General features: G+C 49.4%; 2 protein-coding genes across 5 annotated transcripts; both read left to right on the forward strand.

Moving 5' to 3' along the window:
• The first annotated feature begins 386 nt into the window (after window positions 1–386).
• Klk7 (kallikrein-related peptidase 7) lies at window positions 387–5,089 on the forward strand. 3 transcript variants are annotated; one of them, XM_087654392.1, is made up of 6 exons: window positions 387–440; window positions 860–964; window positions 1,287–1,428; window positions 1,770–2,017; window positions 2,152–2,288; window positions 4,077–4,802. In XM_087654392.1, exons 2-6 carry the CDS (start codon window positions 898–900, stop codon window positions 4,230–4,232), a joined length of 750 nt encoding a protein of 249 aa, XP_087510518.1. In that variant the 5' UTR covers window positions 387–440; window positions 860–897; the 3' UTR covers window positions 4,233–4,802. The 3 variants fall into 3 exon arrangements, with proteins under 3 accessions (XP_087510518.1, XP_087510525.1, NP_001099724.2); XM_087654399.1 differs by having other exon boundaries at window positions 876–964; NM_001106254.2 differs by lacking the exon at window positions 387–440 and having other exon boundaries at window positions 898–964; window positions 4,077–5,089.
• Window positions 5,090–12,653: 7,564 nt separating this feature from the next.
• Window positions 12,654–19,866, forward strand: Klk6 (kallikrein related-peptidase 6). 2 transcript variants are annotated; one of them, XM_087651250.1, is made up of 7 exons: window positions 12,654–12,739; window positions 13,505–13,650; window positions 14,068–14,128; window positions 14,773–14,929; window positions 16,521–16,768; window positions 17,196–17,332; window positions 19,558–19,866. In XM_087651250.1, the coding sequence occupies exons 3-7, from the start codon at window positions 14,068–14,070 to the stop codon at window positions 19,708–19,710; spliced, it is 756 nt and encodes a 251-aa protein (XP_087507376.1). In that variant the 5' UTR covers window positions 12,654–12,739; window positions 13,505–13,650; the 3' UTR covers window positions 19,711–19,866. The 2 variants fall into 2 exon arrangements, with proteins under 2 accessions (XP_087507376.1, NP_062048.1); NM_019175.1 differs by having other exon boundaries at window positions 12,698–12,735; window positions 19,558–19,852.
• Window positions 19,867–21,327: the final 1,461 nt, after the last annotated feature.

Consider the following 21,327-nt stretch of genomic DNA (forward strand, 5'->3'; position numbering starts at 1 on the left):
TGGTCACAATCATGGTGTGGGGTCTGGGCTACCCTGGGAGAAAGTTAGAGTTAGAAGATGATACTACTTGTAAGGCTCCAAACTGAACGCCCCTCTGCTTTCTGCACCTGATTGAACACTGCTCCAGGGGATGACTCCTTGACATGGTGATGCTAGAATGTGCGGGGGCCGGCTTCCACATGGGAGTCACCCTACCTGACTGCAGTACAGAGGGTGGAGGGAAAGATCTGTGGTATCAACTGTTAGGGCTGCCTCAGGGATTTCAGATAACTCTAAGCTCAAAGCAGAGGGAAGGCACCCAGAGACAGCTCCACCTGTGCCCCAGGGAGCTGGAGGCGGTGCGGGGGCAGAGGAGGTATAAAAGGATCAGCCCCACAGAAGGCTGAAGACACTGGACTGGGCTCCGGATCAAGGACAGAGCTTAGCCAAGTCACTCCCAGGTGAGAGGAGCTTCATCGGGGGTTGTGCATGAACCTCCCTGGAGACTGGGGTTCCAGGGTCCTAGATGGGAGGCCATGAGGGGTAAGAGGGCTGCTATCCACCCACAAGATAGAAGCAAAGGACCTTAGGTGCTGTCCTGGAACAGGGCCTGAAGGAGGAGGGCTGGGGTCTGAATCCTAAGAGCTGAGGGAGAAGACTGGGGTCTGGACCTTTGGGTCTAAGGGAGGACGGCTGGAATTGGACTCCAGGGTCTGAGAGAGAAGGTCTAAAACCCAAATGTCTGAGGGAGGAGGGCTCTGACTAGATTCCTGAATCCCAGAGAGAGACTAGAGGCCTGGACTCCTGAATCCAGGGACGGAGGGTAGGGCTGTGTCTTAGTGCCTCATCTTTCGTCATCCCTTGCTCTGGCAACATTTAGCTCTCTCATCTGGCAGTCCCTGAGCCACTGTCACCAAGATGGGAGTCTGGCTCCTTTCCCTGCTAACTGTGCTGCTGTCTTTAGCCCTGGAAACTGCTGGACAAGGTGAGGGCTTGCTCAGTGTCCCCAACATCCTGAGTCTGAGTCCCCTGTCCCAGATAGCTCCTGCCAGGTGACCTGACCCCATGACTCTGTGATCCTGGTTGTCTTTTCTTCTCACCTCAATCAGGCAGACTCCCTGTGGCCTCTGCAGGCTCCAGAAGCCTGTGGCTATCACCAGTGGTCCCCAGTCTCTCCCTAACCCATTCTCACATCCCCCTCATGATCCTCCATCCCACCCTCGACCTTTCCTCCCAAGCCTTATAGACCCATCACTGACTCTAACTCCCTGTTTACTGTCTCATTCTCCCCCTGGTGCTGGATAAAGGAGAAAGGATTATAGATGGCTACAAGTGTAAGGAAGGCTCCCACCCATGGCAGGTGGCTCTGCTCAAAGGCGATCAGCTTCATTGTGGAGGAGTGCTGGTGGGTGAAAGCTGGGTGCTCACAGCAGCCCACTGCAAAATGGGGTAGGTTCTGCAAGGGCAGGCAGGGTAAGTCTCTTTTGGGTCCCTGCCTCTGTCCTCACCCTCCTCTCTCTTTCTGTTCTGTGTTTTTCTCTGTGTGTATTTCTGCCCCTTTCTTTGGCTCCCTATTTTTTCTCTGTGTTCTTCTCTCTGGGCTTCTAACCCAGCTCTTCCTCTCACTTTCCCTCTCTTCCTTCTCCTTCCCTTCCTCCCCTCTCGTCCTTTCCCCTCTCTTCATCCTTCTCTTCCTCTTCCCCCTCCCTTCCTCCTTCCGTCCTCCTTTCTTCTCCTCCCTCCCTTCCTCCCTCCTCCCTCCTTCTCTGAGTGTCACTCTCTTCTCCCAGTCAGTACACGGTGCATCTGGGCAGTGATAAGATAGAGGATCAGAGTGCCCAGAGGATCAAGGCTTCAAGGTCATTCCGACACCCTGGCTACTCCACAAGGACCCATGTCAATGACATCATGCTTGTGAAGATGGATAAGCCGGTCAAGATGTCAGACAAGGTGCAGAAAGTCAAGCTTCCTGATCACTGTGAACCCCCAGGGACATTGTGCACCGTCTCTGGATGGGGCACCACAACCAGCCCAGATGGTGAGATTGTCTCAGTGTGGGATCCAGCACAGCCCCCTCCCTCACACACCCTCTTCCCTTTTATCCCTGATCTTGACCTGGTTCCTCAGGTCCCCACCCTACCCAGTCCCTTACTGAAGTCCTCCTCCCCACAGTGACCTTCCCCTCGGATCTTATGTGCTCGGATGTGAAGCTCATCTCCTCCCAGGAGTGCAAGAAGGTGTATAAGGATCTTCTGGGGAAAACCATGCTGTGTGCTGGCATTCCCGACTCTAAGACTAACACATGCAATGTGAGTCCCTACTGCCCCCACTCTCCCATCAAACCCCTGTCTGTCCACATTGGCCCAAAGCTCTCTGTCCCAGCCTGTCCTGGCCATCACCCAGATCCTACCTCCTTAGCTCTCTCACCTTCTGTTGGTCAACAACCTTGATTCATGCATGGACCACACTAGCCAGAGGCCAGTAGCTTAGTGGAGCTGAGAAAGATGGAGATAAAGGATGCAGGATTGTGAGTGAGCCTCCTACTTCCAAACTTCGCAGAACCTTCAAAATTCTGCGATTAATGAATTATTTCATCTTTACACTCTTGAGACAGTATTCTTCTGTGGTCCAGGCTGGTCTGGACCTCCCTCTGTAACTCAGGTTAGCCTGAAATAATCAAGTCCAACCTAGAACTAGGTAGCCAAGGCTGGCCTCAAATTCATAGAAATACACACACCTGCCTCGGTCTTCCCAAGTGCAGAACTTACAGGGGTGAGCAGTACACCAGACTGAACATTCCTTCTTAAATTTTATTTCTAAGATTTATTTAGAATGTTTCTGTGTATATGAATGTCTTGCCTGAGTATATGTAAGTGTGCTGTATGTGTGCCTGGTACCAAAAGAGGCCAGAAAAGGGCCACATATCCTCTGGAACTGAAGTTACAAGTGCTTATGAGCTAACATGTGGGTACTGGGAACTGGACCTGAGTCCTCTACAAGAGCAGGCAGTGCTCTTAACCACCGAGTCTCCCTAGGCCCCAGTTTTGTCTTTGAGACAAGGCTGTGTAGTAGCTCTGTCTGGTCTCAAAGTTGCTTTGTAGCTGAGGCAGGATTTGCATCCCTGGTCTTTCCGTCTCAGCCTCTGGAGTGCTGATATCCAATCGCCTCTTGATTTTTAAATCATTCTTCTTCATGATGACCACTATCATTTTCTGCCTGATCCAGATGCCTAACCATGGTCTTGGTCCTAGGACAGGAATGGATCTCTCTCAATTCTCCTCCATGCTCTTTTTTCACAGCCTGTCAGGGGCTTCTGCCTTTAGACAACATATTTCCACCTCTTTCTTTTTATTCCCAATTTTATTTATTCCTTTGCTTTTTTGCCATCTCCCTGCCCTGGGCTGGCTTCTGTTTCTGTCTCCCTCTCTCCCTCTCCTTCTGCTATCTCCAATCTTCCCAATCTGCTCTCCTTTCTCCCCGCTTCTTTCTCTCTTCTTCCCCTTCTCTTTCGCTCATCTTGTGTCCTTCTCTCTCTCTCTTCTTTCTTCTTCGTCACTCCTTCTTCCCACACCCCTCCTCCTCCTGTCCCTCTCCACCTTCTCTCTCTTCTTCTTTATCTTCCTCCTTCTCTCCCTCCCTCCATCCCCCCTCTCTGATCCCCTCACCTCTTAGGACAGATGCTGTGGTGTGTTGAAGGACTGACTGGTGGGAGACACATTCTTGTCCCTGAGAATCAGGGAATCTCCTCTCCCTGGGCTTCCTGACAGCCCAAGGGAATACCTACCCAATCCCTACAGAAGAGTCTCCTTCTCACCAGCCTTAATTAATAGACTTTATCAATAAGGAAATTATATGTAAATGTCCAGAAGTCCCATCCTTTCCTGCCAAGAAACTCTAATGGAACCCACGTCATCAACATGATGGTATGAATTCCTACTTCCCCATTAGTTCCTAAAACCCATGTTCCTTAACTAGGGTAGAAGTCAATTCAGATTGTCAGGACAAAGACTGAACTAGACATCCTTTAGTCTTAGGGTGACTTAGGGGTCACAGAGCTTTCCTCTGAAGGCAAAACTAACCTCCTCTGTTCCCCATAGGGTGACTCAGGGGGGCCCTTGGTGTGCAATGACACCCTTCAAGGTCTGGTGTCCTGGGGAACCTACCCTTGTGGCCAGCCGAATGACCCAGGAGTCTACACTCAAGTCTGCAAGTACCAACGGTGGTTGGAGGACACCATGAAAACCTATCGCTAACGTGCCAGGAGGGCAAGCTGCCAGCCTGGAAGGCTGTGTAAAGCCCTGCCTGGCTTTACCTTTCCTCCAGGACATAGCAAAACCTCAACACTACGTTAAGTTTATAAGCCAATCAGAACCCCAGAGACCAAAAAGCAAATCAAGTCAGGAGACTGAGAACCTGAGGGCTATGGAAGATGCCAGAAGAACTAAAACTTCCAAATGCAGTAGCTTGAGGATTCCTACGGTCCTTTATTGGAAAGTGGCTGCTAACTGTGAGACCTTCATCCACTGCCTTGGACTCAGGCCATCCATTTCTAGAGTTCTTTAAAAAAAATAGAATCAAATTTGGATTCATTACATTACTTATTGTAGAGGAAAAAGAACGGAAACTGTCAACATGTTCACAATAGTAGATTATTTCAGTGAAAGTTCGATTTCTCTCACTATGAAGTTGTGGGAAATACCGCGTATGCTGTGGTGCTCAGCCTTGTCCCCGAGGGACTGTTGTTGTCTGATGTTTAATGGGGACATGGGCTGGACATACCCAATGAATACTGATGAGACAGAATAAAATCTAAGTGATATCGATGTGTGTGCTCATAGCCTGGAAAATAATGTTGGGGAGCTGGGAGCATTGATGGTGGAGGGAAGAGACCTATGAGGAAGAGTTGGCAAGATGGCTCAGTGGGTAAGAACACTTGCTGCCAAGCCTGACATGACCTCTGGGGCCTGCACGGTGGAAGGGAGTAACTGATTCCTGCATACTTCCCCCTGACCTCCAGATGTGCGAAGGCACATGTGTACCTGCACACATACATTGACACAAAACCAGATTGAAGTGTAAATAAAGTCTTCTTCATATTTTTAACTTTTAAGGACATTGTAGCTTGTTTTCAGCCTGGTCCTGGTGGGTGGTGTGTTTTCTTCATTTCTTGAGTTTCTGTTTTCTCACAGGTAAAAAGGGAGGACAGAAAGGGAGGACCTGAGGGGAGAAAGAATGGGCAGTAAGCACTGAAGTCACCAAGGTGAAGGGATGGGGAGGGGCCCGCATTTCTCTCAGGTGACAGGGAAAGTTTTCAACCAGGGTTGGAGGAGACAGAAACTGGACATTTAGGTCCTCTGGGGGTCAGCCAAGAGTGAGCATCCAGAAACTCAGGGCTGAGGAAGATGGTGGCTAGTAGGCTTCTCTCAAAAGATCAGGGGGGCTCTGGAAGGGAGGGGTGCTTTCTGACTCAGAGCAGAGACACACCTAGGCAATTTGCCTTCCTTCTCTGGGCAGTGACACCTCAGAATCTGCTGACAATGGGATGCAACTAAGGGCCTGACCCTCCCACCTGTCCTTCCTGTTTCTCTCCCAGAGTTCCTTCCCCACAAACATTGTTTGAGTTCTTCAGAGTCTCCACTGACCGCCCTCAGCCAGTCAGTCAGAAATGCTGCAGCTACTAAACTCTGCCCATGGAGACACAGAGCACAGACCCCAGCCTCCTCCCTCAGGCTCAGGGGTCTAGGCCCCAGCCCTCCTCCCTTAGACTTGGGAATCTGGATCCCAGCCTCCTCCCTCAGGCTCAGGGGTCTAGGCCCTAGCCTCCTCCCTCAGTCTCAAGGTCCTAAACTCCTCCAACCACAGACCCAGGAACCCAGACCCAGACCCAGCCTCTTTTCTTAGGTTCCGAGGGTCTGAATCCTCCCCTCTGCCCTCAAATCCCAGAGTCCAGACCCTGGCCTTCCTCCATCAGCCTTAAGTCTAGACCTAGTGATTTCTCCACCTGTGTCTCATGTAAGGCATACCAAGGAAGCTGGCTCTGAATTTCCATGGAGTCTTATCAGCTTTTCCTCTCTCTTCAAACCACCCAAATCACCATTCGATCTCAAAACTTAAAGGGTCTGCTGTGATGGTGTAAATCTTTAATCTCAGCACTTAGAAGGCTAAAGCTAAAGGAGATCTCCACGAGTTCGAGGTCATTCTGGTCCACACAGCTGCTTTCAGGCTAGTCAAGGCTACATAGTGAGACCCTATCTCCAAAGGATCTAGGGAGGGCTCCGAAGATCACTCAGTGGGTAAAGTGCTGGTTGTGCAAGCCCAAAGATCTGAGTTTGCATTTCCAACACCCACGTCAAGCGCACACATGGCCGTGTATGTGTGTTTGTAATCTTAATGCTGAAGAGCTGGAGACAGTGGATGGGTGGTGGGGGTGGGGCTCACTTTCTGATTGTGTTTGAGGCCTGCTTTACAGGAGACTTATTTATCTATTTATCTCTAGAGAGCCAGAGACACTGTCTAAAAAAATAAGGTGGAGACGTCCAATGTCAACATTCACACACACACACACACACACACACACACACACACACACACACACACAACTCAGAAATAAGATATACCATAGCTTTTTAAAAGATAACCTAGACTCACAGGGGTACTGAATCAACCTGGCTACAGCAAGGGTGTGGTTGGTTACAAACACAGAGTTTCATACTCAGTTGGGTTCTTTGGAAAGGGCTTTGTTTTTCTTTGGTCAGACAGTAGACTTATAGGTAAAGCCAATAGCTGCTGGAACTTGCATTAAAAACCTATGGTGGAGCGTACAATCCATTTGCTGTGGGTACGTGTGTACATCTCTCCTCCTGCCTCGGAGGCCAGCCAGGGTAGACTTTCCCTCCATAGCTGGCTTTTGCCTTCATCTCCTGTTTTGCTGGTAACAGTACGAAGGGAAATATCATCTCTGAATTCCCGAGAGGATCAGCACGATGGGTCCTGACCTCTGTGTGTTAGTGACATGAGGTTTTCTAGGGGTAACCAACCACTTTCTGATCCGGTTTGAGGCCTGCTTTACAGGAGGGAATTTATACCTGATACTGTAAACCTGGTCAGTAGGCCAGGGCTTGGGAGGTCATAGGCCCTAGGATGGGGAATGGAACACCTACTATAGTTTAGTTTAAATCGTTATGTTGTCAAACTGCCCTCTAAATATTTGTACCCACAGACTAGTGCTACTCTCAACCTTGACCAGAGAAACCCCTTTATGCAGACACCTGGTCAAGGTGGGTAAGGGGGGTGACTAAGGGTGACTATGGAGTGCTCAGCCCTCAATAGTGACTAACGGGACAGCTATTCCAATAATGCCAAAACTCAGAGAACACGGAGGAAGAGTGTACACACAGAGCATAAGAGGACAGCGCAGACTGCCATGAAATGCCGTGTTCTGGACATGGTGGTTACTCTTGCATTTGTGAACTTGAAGCAAGTCTGTTTATCTGCCTGAAAGGGGAGGAAAGTGAGAGGGGTAGGCTGGGATCAAGATGGGATCCATCGTATCTCAACAGAACTAGTGGAGTCAGTACTCTACAAAGTAAAAAAGGAAGGGGGGAAAAGAGAGGCGAGGACATGAAGGTAGAGTGTCCGGGGGAGTAGGAGGTGGAGTAAGGGGCGGCTGTGGTCAGGATGCATTGAACGCGGGTATGAAATTGTCAAAGGACAACACAAGATGACGTTTTTAAAAAGCAAGGATGACAGGCATCGTGCCAGCTTTGTAGATAGTAAATGTCTAGTGCTTGTGAACAAGAAGGAAATAGGAAGGGAGGGAGGGAGAGAGGGAGGGAGAGAGAGAGAGGGAGAGAGCGAGAGCGAGAGCGAGAGCGAGAGAGAGAGAGAGAGAGAGAGAGAGAGAAGGTGGAGACGTCAAGTATTTTTCAAAGACCATTAAGAAAGAAGGCCTCCCACCTGTTCAAAAGAATGGAATCTACCTCTGGTCTGGGTGGAGACATGACACTGATTGGCTTCAAAGATTAGAACATGACAAAGATTAGAGATGACTACAGACTACTATCTCCTCAAGAGCTAATCCAGATGGGCCTGTCAATCACCTGGCTAGGAGTGCACCTCACAGGAAATCTGATTCACCTGGAGGCATGCTAAGGCAAAGGGAGGAGTAATTACCCCCTTAATGAGATCATGAATCTATCCTTCCCAGAAACCCCTCCTCCATGCAGGGGTTCCTGCTGCTTCCATGCTCCTCTGACTTACTTTTTTTTTCACATACTGGCCCAAACACAGGTATATTTCCCTGAAAGTCTGGGATTTCTTACTCTCTCAAGGCCCCTTCCCCTTTCCCTTTGCCGCTGCTTGCCAACCTCCATTGCTCAAGTGTGCGAGCAAAGATCACAGTCTTCTCCCTTACCCTTCTCTGTCTCCCTCCTCTAGGCAGCTTGCCTTCTCTGTTTAAGACAATATTTTTATTAATTTAAAAATAATTTCATAAATGCCCTGTCCCTGTCCCCTCCCTCCTAATTGCTAAATAAATTATCCCTCCAAGTCAGTTTTTAAATTCTTTTATTAACAGGACTAAAATTTCCAAAAGGAAACCTATATTTTCCAGGAATACCCACTGCCGCCCCAACACCCCCAACACCCCCACACCCCCCATGTGTGTTGCTTCTCCGTTCTGTTATCCCTGTCTTCTCCCCTGGCCTCCCGTTCCTTCTCTCCTCTTCCCCACTGTAGCCCCTCTCTCTGCTCTCTCCCATCTTTCTTCTCCTTTCTACCTTTCCTTTCCTCCTCCCTCTTCTCTTCTTCCTCTTTGCCTGTTTTGTTCTCCCTCCACCCTGTTGTCTCTCCCTCTTCCCCCTCCTCCTCATTCTTCTCTCCGGCTCTCTCCTCTCCCTCCTCCCTCTCCCTCTTCCCAGACATAAGTAGATTGCTCTGACCCTGAGCTACAACCCCCAGCCCACTGTCTGCCCTTACTATCTTGTTATCTTTCTTCCCCATCTGTGTTCCTTCATCCTTTAAGTGGGAGACAAAGCTCCCATCTCTTGATATCATCATAAAGATTTAATGACTCCCCATGTAAACAGTGGCTGGGACAGCATCACACAAAGCACCAATGATAGGAGTTGGTTCTGGATGCACACGGCTTCTCACATTCTCCCTGCTTACTCTCATGAAGTTTCCTTTAAATTTTTTATTGACTATTTTGGCTGAATCAGCCAATCTAGAATCAAACATTCGCAGATTTAAACACACGTGTCCTGATCAGAGATAAGAATGTGAAGATAATCAAGTTCACTGACAGACGTGTGGACCTCATTCTCTCTGAAGATCTTCTAGTCCCACCATAACTTGGGAACAGAGGAGACAGTGGGACGGGAATGGGCATGAGAAGGTCACAAGAGACTCAAACCCTACCTGTTCCCTCCTTCCTCCACATGGATGATCCTTCTGGAGCCCACTTACCCGGTACAGCAGTACGGAATTTTATTATCATCTTTGGGAAATTGTAGAGAGATGGATCATGACTGCCGCGTTGGAACATGTCCATGTTGGAATACCAAATGTGTTGAAATACTCCATTTTGGAGTAATGTTAGACTAAACCATGTTGGAATACACTGTTTTTGAATACACCATACTGGACTATATGTCAGGGCAGGGCATTTTAGAATTCTCCGTGTCAGAAGGCTTTCGGTTTTGGATGCTGCCATTTTGGCTCGTGTTATATTGAAATACCACAATGTCGGAAGTTGAGTTCCAGCTCAGGCTCTACCACTTCCTGTGTGCTTGTATGTGAGCGATGAACTTCCCTAGTCTGTGCCACAGTTTTCCTATCCACAACAGGAGTGGATGTGATGAGGTCATGGTAGTCACGGGTCAACATTTCCCGAGTTCCCTGTGGATGCAGCCATGAGTCAGCATAGTCCATGCCCTCTGGGGCTCAAGATCCGGCAGGAGAGATGGACATTGATACAGATGGCTCTGGTCCAGGCTAACACCTGGAAGGAGACACCTGTGGAAACCCACACAGGAGAATGACTAACCCAACCATGGCAGGTGGCGTTGGGTGGTGTCCAGTGGGAACTTGTTCTCAGAGGCAATGTTCCAGGCAAGACCAAAGGGACAAGAGGTGGTCAGCAGGAAAAGGTGGGGAAAGCATGGAACGGGAAGGAAATTTCAGAATCAGAGACTCCCTCCAAGGTCACAAAGCATGGAACCACGAGGGACACTTGATATGGTTTCCAAAGCTGGAGCACTAAAAACATGGGTAGGGCTGGTCCAAACAGTGTGTGGCCAAGGCACTCATAAAAGGGATAAGATGACCTCCCACAGAGTTGAGTTAAAAGTGTAAAGGGGTTATCAGATTCCAAGCACTCGATATGCCAGGACATGAGGCAAATGGGTTCTTTGGTGATCATTGGTATCCTAAATTCTGGACCATTAGTGTCTTGCATTATAAAATGGAATTGAGTGAGCTTCTGCTTTTGTTTTGTTTCATTTTACCATACCAGGGCTTGAACCCAGGGCCTCACACACGCAGAGCTATGACGCCAACTCTCTTCTTTTCATTTTAAGATGGGGTCTCATTCTGTAGCCTCGGCTTGCTTTGAACTTGCAATATTCTTGCCTCTGCCTCCTCACTAACTGAGATGACAGGCCTATGCTGTATCTTTTCAGCTGTTTTCTTTTCTAACTTCTTACATTTACTTTCAAGGAACAAATGAAAATTACATAGGCTTATGGTATTTTAATAAGTGTACACATACAGTGTGGAACAGTTAAGCAAAGCTAGTTAACCTAGGCATCACTTCACACCTGTGATAGGAACACGTAAGAAAACACACTTGGTAATGCTGAGGAACGGAACTGAGGAACATGCTAGGCACGATCTCGATCTCTGGGCTACACCTCAGACTATCACTGGGAGATTCTGGAAAGATATTCTACCTCCTGCCCCTCACTAGGGGTTTCTAGGCAGGTGATATACAGCTGAGCCACATGCACTACTGGCCACTGTAGGGCCCTAGGCAGGAGGTATAAAAAGAATCCAGATCCTCAGTCCCTCACTGGGGGATTCTAGACAGATGTCCTAGCCCCGAGCCACGCCTCCAGCCCTTTGCTGGAGATCTATAACTGGGTCCCTGGTTGCTGAAGATCCTCCAGTCTCAAACTGAGGAGTGGGACAAAGGCAAAACAAGGGAACAAAGGGGGTGGGACAAAGACAAGAAGCATGAGGAATTAGGGGCAGATCTGTGAGAAGCAAGGCCAGGGGATAGTCCAAGCAAAGTACAGGGAGACCCTTCTTGAAGTCTAGTGAGTGGTTCAGAGAACAGAGAGTGAGGTGGGGAGGGAACCAGGCTGACCTGGGACCGGAATACAGGACCAGAGGAGAGTGGGCCCCACAGAAGGGAAACAATGAGACAAGGTTAGAGAGCCAGTGGGTCGTGTGAGGGGGACTGACTGTGTCTGGGGAGACAGTGAGACACGAAAAGAAGACGCTAAGTTCAGAAGAGACCTAACATGAAGTGTCCAGTGTATCCTTGGTGGTAACTAAAGTCTTCCTTAGCCAGGGCAATGGGGCCTGAGCAGTGCGAGATCAGGTTAATGAAGAGAAGGGCGCGTGGAGAGTCACACCCAGCAAGTGCTGAGGGGCACGTTATTCATGCACGCTGCTATTGCCTGATGGCTTCCTAGTATGTCTCCATTTCCCCTCTTCATCCCCACACCCTTCCCCAGGTCCCTCCACCCTCCACAAGTCCCTCCCTTGCAGCCCACAGTGACCACTGCCTACTCTTCCCACACATGCCTGTGTCCTCTCCTCTTCACTGCCTTGCTCCCCAGACCCAAGTTCAAAGGCGCCTCCCCATAATTCTCCCAGGTCACGACATAGCTTATCGCTCTTGGTGCTGCTCCCCAGTGTCTGCATGCCAGGTTCTCTCCACTCGTGCATCTCTCTGCACAAGCAAAAACCCCAGGAGTGACTCTTCACGTCCTCCTGCACCTCACTAACCGCACCACACACACCTTGCCATACCTTCTCACACCCCAGGAGCATAACTACATACCAAGTGCACACATGTTTCCCCAAGTGGTACAGGAGGAGAGCCAGCAGAGAAACAGAAGATCTGGAGAATCCAGGGGTCTGGAAGACAGACAGACAGAAAAACAGAAAGACAGTTGCACAGAAAGATTTTATAAGGCAGAGGATCACACGAAAGGGAGAAATAGACAGAGACAGAGAGAAAAAGAGGGGAAAGAAGTAGAGATGTGGAAAGAGAGAGGGAACGATAGAAAGTCTGAGACAGACACAGAGAGCAGGGGTGGGGGTGATGAGCAAAGGCTCGAAAGATGCCAAGACGGCAAATACATTGAGATAGATGGAGGCAGACACAGAGAAGGATCCACAGAGAACACGAAGGTGGGCAAACTTGGAGGATGGGTGTGTAGAGCTCTAAAATATTCAGATGAGGGACTCAGCAGGGCTGGACCCAGCAGGGCTGTCACTCACACTGATACAAAGAGAAGTCATTGAGATAGCTTCCCGCCCATCTTCCTGGGAGCATGGCACCAGGTTTCTGGGGACAGACAATGCCCAATTGTTGGAAGACTCTTTCCCCATATTGCTCATGCTGCTTCCCGGCCTGGGTTAGGGGTGGGGGACAGTTTAGTGAAACACCCTTTCTCAATAGCTGGGTGGCAGCTCCCACTCTCCTCGGGACACGGAGGTCTTCAGCACCCACAGAGGGACTTACAGGTAGGTGAGTCAGTCTGACCCCACTGAACCTGGGCAGCTGGTTCCAGTGCCTCAAAGATACAAACCCAGGAGGAGAAGCTGCAGGCTCCGTAGGGGGTATAGGTGGGGTACTTGGGGAGGCTGGGGCACCACTAGCTAACCTGGGAACTGGCATCCAGTCCTCAGTCTTATGTCCCCAATCCTACAAATCCAAAACTAAGAATGAGCTCCCATTCCTCCGCTATGTCCATCCTAAAGATTTTGGCCCAACTCTTCTCTTTTGGACCAGGGGTCCAGGATCTTCCCTCCTCCTCAAACTAAAGAGTTCCAGATCAACACTCCCTACTTAGACTTGTGTTCTAGGCCCCAGCCCTCTTCCCTTAACCCAGGAGTCCAGGTGCCAGTTCTCCTTAGGCTCAGGGGTCTAAGCCTCTGCCTTTCTCCTTCAGACCCAGGAGAACATACTCATTTCCTCCCTCAAAATTCAGAGATCCAGGGTCACTATATTCCAGAGAGGGCCACTGGCTTCCCCATAGTTATCTGGTCAAGGGTCACCAGAAGCAGTGCTGTGGGGCAGAAGGAATGTATGTGGGAGGATTGGGTGAAGAAAAGGGTGTGACTGGCTTCCTCCTGGCTCAGAGACTAGAAGAGAGAGGGGTTAAAAAGGAGCTGGGAGACTCTGAGGACAGAGCCCGCTTCTATCTGGGAGGCTACAGAGCCAGGCGGGTTTCTGGAGACAGTCTGCTACTTGGGACCCAGCACCAGGTGCCTACCCCACTATTTCATGCAGGTCGGATCATAAGGCAACCTTCTGTCAGTCTGCTCTGCCCCTTCTCTTGTGGAGCACCCTGCCTTGCTGACTTTCTCTGCCTGTGATAGGTGGTGTCGTTTCCCCCCCACCTAAGTTCTGGCAGGTACACTGCTGGCCAGCAGCAGGTAAGGCCACAGGTGCTGTAGCACCTATGGGTATGGGGTGAGCGAAGGGTAAGTAAGGATGGATCAATGTGCAAAAGGAAAGTCCCACAGAGAGGAAGACTATCAGGGGCCTCTCAGACTAACGGCTCTATAGTGGACACCAGAGTCCAGGGCTGTGTTTCTTCCCCAAAGCCACTGGAACCATGGACATGGTCTGTGTAATACTGTCTTGCACCTGCTCTCACAGGACCCTCAGATTCAAGCTGTGAGTTGGGAAATGAGAAACCAGGAGATGAGAAGAGAGGGTGTGCAGAGATCCAACAAGGTCAGGAGAGCAGGACAGGATAGGAAGGATGGCGAGGGTAAGGAAGGAGCAGGGTGGGGACCTGAACAGAGGCTGGGATATGACTAATGGAATCGTTGGCTTCCCCTTTCAAGATGCCCACGAAGATGCTGACAGTGAAGACGCTGGCCCTGTGCTTGATTCTTGCTAAGTCAGGTGACTAAAGGGGGAGAAGGGGGAGGGGCTGGTAGATGCATTGGCACTGTTGACAGACGGTGGTTTGGGGCAGCTTTGAGATGAGGAAGGCCCCGAGGAGACTGGCTAAGAACAAGTCCGGAAGGTAGGTTTGAAGATAAGGCATGCATACAGCTTTGAGGATGGAGATAGCTAGGCGTGGTGGCACATGCCTTTGATCCCAGAACTAGGAAGGGAGAGGCAGGTGATCTCTGAGTTTAAGTCCAGCCTGATCTGCAGAGTGAGTTCCAGGCCAGTCAGGAATGCACCAAGAAACTCAGTCTCAAAAAGGGGGCTTCGGGGTGGGTGGGTGGGTGGGGGGAGACTGGAGAGATGACTGAAAGGTTAAGAGCACTGGCTGCTCTTCCAGAAGTCCTGAGTTAAATTCCCAGCAACCACATGGTGGCTCACAACCATCTAGATCTGTTGCCCTCTTCTGGCGTGCAGGCATACGCGCAGGGAAAACAAAAATAAGTAAATATAAAAATAAAGACCCAGAGGGTGGAGGTAGAGGAAGAGGAGATAGATTTGGAGGTGACAGTGAGATTAGGGGCCTATTTGATTGCAGTTCATCTCAGAAGGATCCAGGATCTCTGAGCTCTTCTCTCAAACCCTTCCTCCCTCAGCCTGGTCGGAAGATCAGGATAAGGTGGTACATGGAGGCCCCTGTTTGAAGAACTCTCACCCTTTCCAAGCTGCCCTCTACACCTCGGGTCACTTGCTGTGTGGTGGGGTCCTCGTCGGCCCACAGTGGGTGCTGACAGCTGCCCACTGCAAAAAACCGTGAGTTTCCTCTGTCTTTAAGAAGTCGACGGGAGGGGGTCCAGCGGGTGCCTTGTAGACTTCAGAAGGGAGGCAGACCTGGGCATCCATCATTCTGTAAGCATCTCTCTTCAGCCAGGTACCCATAGGTTCTGGGATCCTGGAGGTGTCTCAAGGCCTTTAAAAAATAGTGCACCATTTGCATGTAACCTATAGATATTTTTGTGTGGACTCTAACTTATATCTCTGGAGGGGCAGGTGGAGTGACTGCCATGAGTTCCTTCCCCGGCATCTCCTAAGTCGGGCCTGGCATTCACCACTCTAGTGTTAGCATTTGAGAAATGGAGGCAGGAGAATCAAAGTCACAAACTGAGCCCCAGCTACACAGGAAACTTGAGGCCAGCTTGGGCTGCAAGAGACTTCCTCAAAAAGGGGGCGGGGAGGCTGGAATGATAGCTCGGTAGTTAACCTGCTTCACAGTCATTAGGACTGAAGTTTAAATGCAAGCACTGGTGTCACAAGTCAGGCGGCCTCCAAATGCCTGTAACTCCAACCCAGAGGGTTCCAAAGCCTCCTTTCTAGCCTCTGCACATGCACAGCTATGCAACACATACTCATGGAATCAAATAATGTTTTTAAAGGTTGGAGAGATAGGTCCACTGTTAAAAGTGAATACTTCTCTTGCTGAGGATCTGAGTTCAGTTCCCAGCACCCATACGGCAACTCTGAACTGTCTGTAACTCCATCGTCGGAAAATCCAACACCCTCTCTGTCCTTCACGGGCACCTGCACTCAAATGTGCATACCCTACCTACACAGGTATTTAAATACAAAAATGAATCTTGTGAAATAAATAGTGAGATTGTCTTTAGATTACATGTAGTGCCCATGGCAACACAAACACAACATGAATAGCTGTTAGATCCTTTTGTTTGAGGAACAGTAACTAGAAAAAAAATCTATATATGTTTAACCCAAGCACATTTCCCCCGGATACATATTTTAAATGTTGAATTTATTAATCTTGTTGCACGGGTGTGCACATGCCACAGTGCACCTGTGCAGTTCACAGGACAACTTCGTAGAGTCAGGTCCTCTCTGTCCACATTCATGGCGGTTCTGGGGCTCAGCTAATTGGGCTTGTGCGACAGTCACCCGACCTGCTGACCTGTCTTGCCTGCTCCTCCTCTCTTGTTGCTTGTCTTTGAGTCAGGGTCTCTCTATGTTGCCCTATTGGCTTGGAATACACTATATAGACCAGGTTGGCCACAAACTCATAGGAATCCTCCAGTGTCTGCTTCCAGAGTGCTAGGAGTAAAGGTGTGCACCACCACGCTCTGCTACTCCACCAATATTTCTAACCTGTGGCCAATTGAATCTGTGCAAGCAGAACCCGCAGCTATGGAAGTTTGCTGTCAAGCTGTGCAGTAGAAAAGTTTAAAAGGCAAAATTCTAGAAGAATGAGCTTGCCTTTTACTGAGCTGGGGAAGACCAAGGGAGGAGGGAGGAAGGAGAAGGAGGAGGGGGGAGGGAGGAGGGGGACAGGTGATCTCTCTAGGAGCCTCCAGTGAAGCCCAGGACTGTAAGTGAGTCCTACCTGTCTTCTTCCCAGGAATCTGGAGGTGTACTTGGGGAAACACAATCTACGGCAAACTGAGACTTTCCAAAGGCAAATCTCTGTGGACAGGACTATTGTCCATCCCCGTTACAATCCCCAAACCCATGACAATGATATCATGATGGTGCATCTGAAACGTCCAGTCAAATTCTCTCAAAGGATCCAGCCCCTGCCTTTGAAGAAAGACTGCTCTGAGAAGAATCCCGACTGTCAGATCCTCGGCTGGGGCAAGATGGAAAACGGTCAGTGAGGGGAGATGGTTGGGAGTAGCCAAAGAGGCCAAAGGGAGGGGATCTAATGATGGAGGTGGGAAGGAAGATGGTAGGCCATGAGAAGGTGCTGATGGAGAGGATCAGTAGGCCACTCTGTTTATAGGTAAGAGACAAATGGAGGGAAGAGAAGGTTGAGGAGTTGGACCAAATGTGGAAAGGCCGCAAATGAAGGGCCAATGAGAAGAGAAGTGAGAACTCATGGAGGAGCAATGATTAGTGGGGAAGTCAGGCCAAGAATGATGGGGAAAGGGATCAAGCAGGAGACGGTGACAAGGAAAACAGATTCTAAGCATGAAAGAGAAAACAAAAAGGGAGTCTGCGGGAAATGAGGGAGAAGAGCAGTAAGGACAGCTGTTGAAGGGAAGTGTGTGAGCCTGGCCCTCCTCCCTCCTCCTAGGTGAATTCCCAGATACCATCCAGTGTGCTGATGTCCAGCTGGTGTCCCGGGAAGAGTGTGAGCGCGCCTACCCTGGCAAGATCACCCGAAGCATGGTGTGCGCAGGCGACAAGAGAGAAGGGAACGATTCCTGCCAGGTGAGACCGGGAACAGAGAACTGAAATCAAAGACAGACAGGAAGATAGACACGCAAGCCAAAACAGAGCTGAACAGAGATTGAGAGAGTCAGCCTGGGAGGACACTGGAGGACAAGACAGGAGAAGAGACTCTGCTTCGCACATGTAAAGACAGATAAGAGAGAATCAAGGCAGGTCCAAGCTGAGAAGTTGGCTCAGTCAGTAAGGAACTCACCATGCAAGTATGAGGACCTGAGTTGTAGGGCATGGTGAATGGCATATGCTCATGATTCTAGAACTTGAGGACAGAGGCAGGCGTATCCCTGGGGTTCATCGGCCAGCCATCCTAACCTAATGGGTGAGCTTAGGCCTGTGAGAAACCCTGTCTCAAAAGACACAGTGGACGACTCCTAAGGAAGGATGCCTATGACAACTGGTCTCCACCTGCACATACATGTTTCTGCATGCACGCATACTCTCAAATGTTCACACACACATGAGAGAGGAGAGAGAGAGAGAGAGAGAGAGAGAGAGAGAGAGAGAGAGAGAGAGAGAGAGAGAGAGAGAGACCCAGCAGAAACAAGAACAAGAGGTTTAGATGCAAGGTCAAAGAGGGAGATACCAAGAGCCAGAGAGAAGCTAAAATGGTTAGCCAAATATGGGTAAACCTAGCGAGCCTGAAAATTTAAGAAACGATTTCAATGAATGGTCACCTTGATGGAAGTTTTGAACAACTGGGGATGCCCAGGGGCCAGAGAGATGCTACAGAGAGCTATCCTTCCTCAGAGCTGCAGCCATGAAGCCCATTTGGAAATAGCTGAGCTCCAGATTAGGGGGCATCCCAGCTACAAAGAAGGATTCTATGCTCGTCTCTCAAAACCTGCAGTTGGGCTTCTCTGGAACTCATTCACAAGCCTTGTCTTGTCCCCAGACCCACAGCAATTTCTCCTGCATCAGCCTGTGTGGTACTGGGGATGGAGGCATGCACCATCACACCCCTCCAATCTTCAATACCTTATCTGGAACCTGTTATCCTCTCAGACTCCTTTTTATTCCAGAATGACTCTAGACCATGGAGGGCCAATATCAGCCTACCAAGAAAACAAGGATAGGGATGGGGTGGGGGTAAGGGTGGGGAAGCCAAGAAAGTGAGATAGTGGTTTGGAAACAAAACAGGTAGGCGTGGCTGGCCTGGGATCAAGGGATGGGGAGCATTGAAAGTTTGTGCCTCCCTCTTGAGTCCCTCCCTTTCCAGCCTCCCCTTACTGATCTTATCACTTTTGTCTCCCTGCTCTTCTCTCTCCCTCTACTCCATTGATAACCTTTACTTTTATGGACCTTGGTGTCTCTCTCTGTCTTGTGATCCTCTTCCTGCAGGGATAGACAGGTCTCCATCCCAGATAGGGAAGCAATAACCATCCAGTGAATGACACCAAAGTCCAACTTAGTGAACCAACAAGATTTATAGGGTTGCTTCCAGGACCATGGGCAAGAGGTTACTTACAGGAGCAGAAATGACTCATGGGCATTACCAAAAGCTCAGCCCATCATGGGTGACAGCTCATCAAAGCCAGAATGTGGAGCACAATGCACAGCCTGCAGGCAACACAGCAGGTTGGAGAGCGTCTCCCTCTGGCAGCTGAGGTACTCAGGGTCTCTTCCAGGCAGCTCATGTTGACGTAGGGAGACTCCTGGTAGCCCTTACTGCTTATACATACTTGGGGAAGAAGGGACCTAGTATATCTGGTCAGTCCCAACGTCTTCCTGAAGCATTGCAGTTGTTTGCGTATGGAGCTTAAGGAACTTCACCATGGGGTGCAAAGTTTCAACTCCCCTTAGAACATGTTGTGTCTTAACAACCTTCTCCCCAAGATGGATGGTTTATTTAAACACCCTCTCTCTCACTGTACCTTTGTGGAACTTGGTATCCTTAAGCCCCCGTCTATCTCTGTCGTTTCCTGGGAATTAAGTCCAGGATCTTATGCCTGCTCAGCAAGCTCTCTATTGGTGAGCTGCTGCCCCCTCCCTCTCTTACTTTGAGAAAGGGTCTCCCTACATAGTACAAGCTAGCCTTAAACTTGCAATCTTCCCACTGTGGCATCCTGAGTAGGTCAGATGACAGGCATGACTACCAATCCAGCCTTTCCTCCATCTCCAAGTATCTCTAACTTCCCCCCCACTACTCTTCCTCTTCCTCCTCCTCCTCCTCCTATGTGAGTTTCTGATTTTCTCTCTCTTCCACACAGGGTGATTCTGGAGGTCCCCTGGTATGCGGTGGTCACCTCCGAGGGATTGTGTCATGGGGTGACATGCCCTGTGGATCAAAGGAAAAGCCGGGAGTTTACACAGATGTCTGCACTCATATCAGATGGATCCAAAACATCATCAGAAACAAGTGACTCTGGCATGAGACATGCAGTTCTTGACCTGTCTCTCCCCTGACCCTAGCTGGCTACATATTCTCTCTCCCTGAAACCCTGCCCCACTCTCAGAGCCTTCAGATGTCCAGCTCTGCCCCCTCATGCTTAATAAATGCAGTGACACAGAACACAGAACACTGCCACATATGCTTTGTTCAATCCTTGCACCCCAGGGGGATTGGAGGACACAGGTTCACCTACTCCATGGGTGTGGTTAGCAGATGGAACCCCAGTGTGGCCACCCTTGACAAGTGATTTCCTTTAGAGTGTGAATGCTCTCATCTGTAAAATTGGGATAATATTGGGGCTGGAGAAATGCTCAGTGGTTAATAGCACTTACAGCAAAAATAAGGAACAGGTGTTCATTCACATCTACCAGTAAAAGGCACACAGTGGGTGCTTTTCTTTATTCCATTTCTGCTTTCTAGAAGCCTAGCTTTGCCCACTGCCACAACTCAGTTTGATATCCACCTTGGATGACTCTCCTCAAGCTTTTGTGTTATAGTAGAGGTGAGATAGCTACAGCCCACTACACCAGAGTCCTTGCTTTTAAGTCAGAGACCAAGAGTGAGCTAGTGCCATAGAGTGACTCTTGAGGCAGATGCTCAGTAGGAGAGCCTTTTTGTTGTGGTTTGATTTGATTTGGTGGTGGTGATGGTGGTGGTGGTGGTGGTGGTGGTGGTGGTGGTGGTGGTGGTGGTGTGTGTGTGTGTGTGTGTGTGTGTGAGAGAGAGAGAGAGAGAGAGAGAGAGAGAGAGAGAGACAGAGACAGAGAGAGACAGAGACAGGGAGAGACAGAGAGAGAGACAGAGACAGAGACAGATGGGGGGTGTCTCTCTATGTAGCCTCGGCTGACCTGGTACTTGCCGTATAGACCAGATTGGCCTTAAACTCACAGAGATCCACCGACCTCTGCTTCCCGAGTGCTGGGATTAAAGGCATGAGCCACTGCTCCCAGCTTTGTCTCCTTACTTTTGCTGCTGCTGAAGTGACTAAAGTAACAAACACCATCTTGTCTCAACTCTGCCAGTTTAGACTCTTCTCAGTTCTCTACTCACACTCCCCAATGGCAGCCCGACAGCATGGAGGGTATGGTGTTTTTGAAGGCAAAAAACATCGTTACATCTTTATTAGTTGAGTGTCAGTGTAACCTTGCAGCATTTTTGACTGAATATAGTCATTATTTCAGATACAACATGACAATTAATTTTGATTTATGTGATTTTTGGTTATTTTAGTTTATGTTTAGTTTGAATAAAATATTGAGTATTTTGGTGAATACATCTGGGAGATGGTCAGGGTCATGGAAATTGCAAATGTGTTTGCCAAGGTGGGCATAGTGTGGTGGCGCACACCTTTGATCCCAGCACTCAAGAGGCAGAGGCAGGTGGATCTCTGAGGCTACCCTGGTCTACAAAGAGAGTTCCAGGACAGCCAGGACTACATAACAAACAGAAAGGGTGAGAGGTCTGTAAGACGGTGGTAGGAATAAGAATGATAGCAGACCAGTATCAAAAAGGACCTCAGATACCAGCATCTAGGTGAGGACTTTCTCCTAGAGGTCATAGGAAGACACGGACCATTTGAGAGCAGTCA

This window comes from Rattus norvegicus, chromosome 1, assembly GCF_021556685.1.
Source record: "Rattus norvegicus strain SHRSP/BbbUtx chromosome 1, alternate assembly SHRSP_T2T, whole genome shotgun sequence".
NCBI lineage: Eukaryota > Metazoa > Chordata > Mammalia > Rodentia > Muridae > Rattus > Rattus norvegicus.

Coding starts and splice junctions, on each gene's coding strand:
- Klk7 (XM_087654392.1), top strand. CDS start 898: ATGGGAGTCTGGCTCCTTTCCCTGCTAACTGTGCTGCTGTCTTTAGCC. Junction 2,018..2,151: donor CACCACAACCAGCCCAGATG/GTGAGATTGTCT, acceptor TCCTCCCCACAG/TGACCTTCCCCTCGGATCTT. Junction 2,289..4,076: donor CTAAGACTAACACATGCAAT/GTGAGTCCCTAC, acceptor TGTTCCCCATAG/GGTGACTCAGGGGGGCCCTT.
- Klk6 (XM_087651250.1), top strand. CDS start 14,068: ATGCCCACGAAGATGCTGACAGTGAAGACGCTGGCCCTGTGCTTGATT. Junction 16,769..17,195: donor CTGGGGCAAGATGGAAAACG/GTCAGTGAGGGG, acceptor CCCTCCTCCTAG/GTGAATTCCCAGATACCATC. Junction 17,333..19,557: donor AAGGGAACGATTCCTGCCAG/GTGAGACCGGGA, acceptor TCTTCCACACAG/GGTGATTCTGGAGGTCCCCT.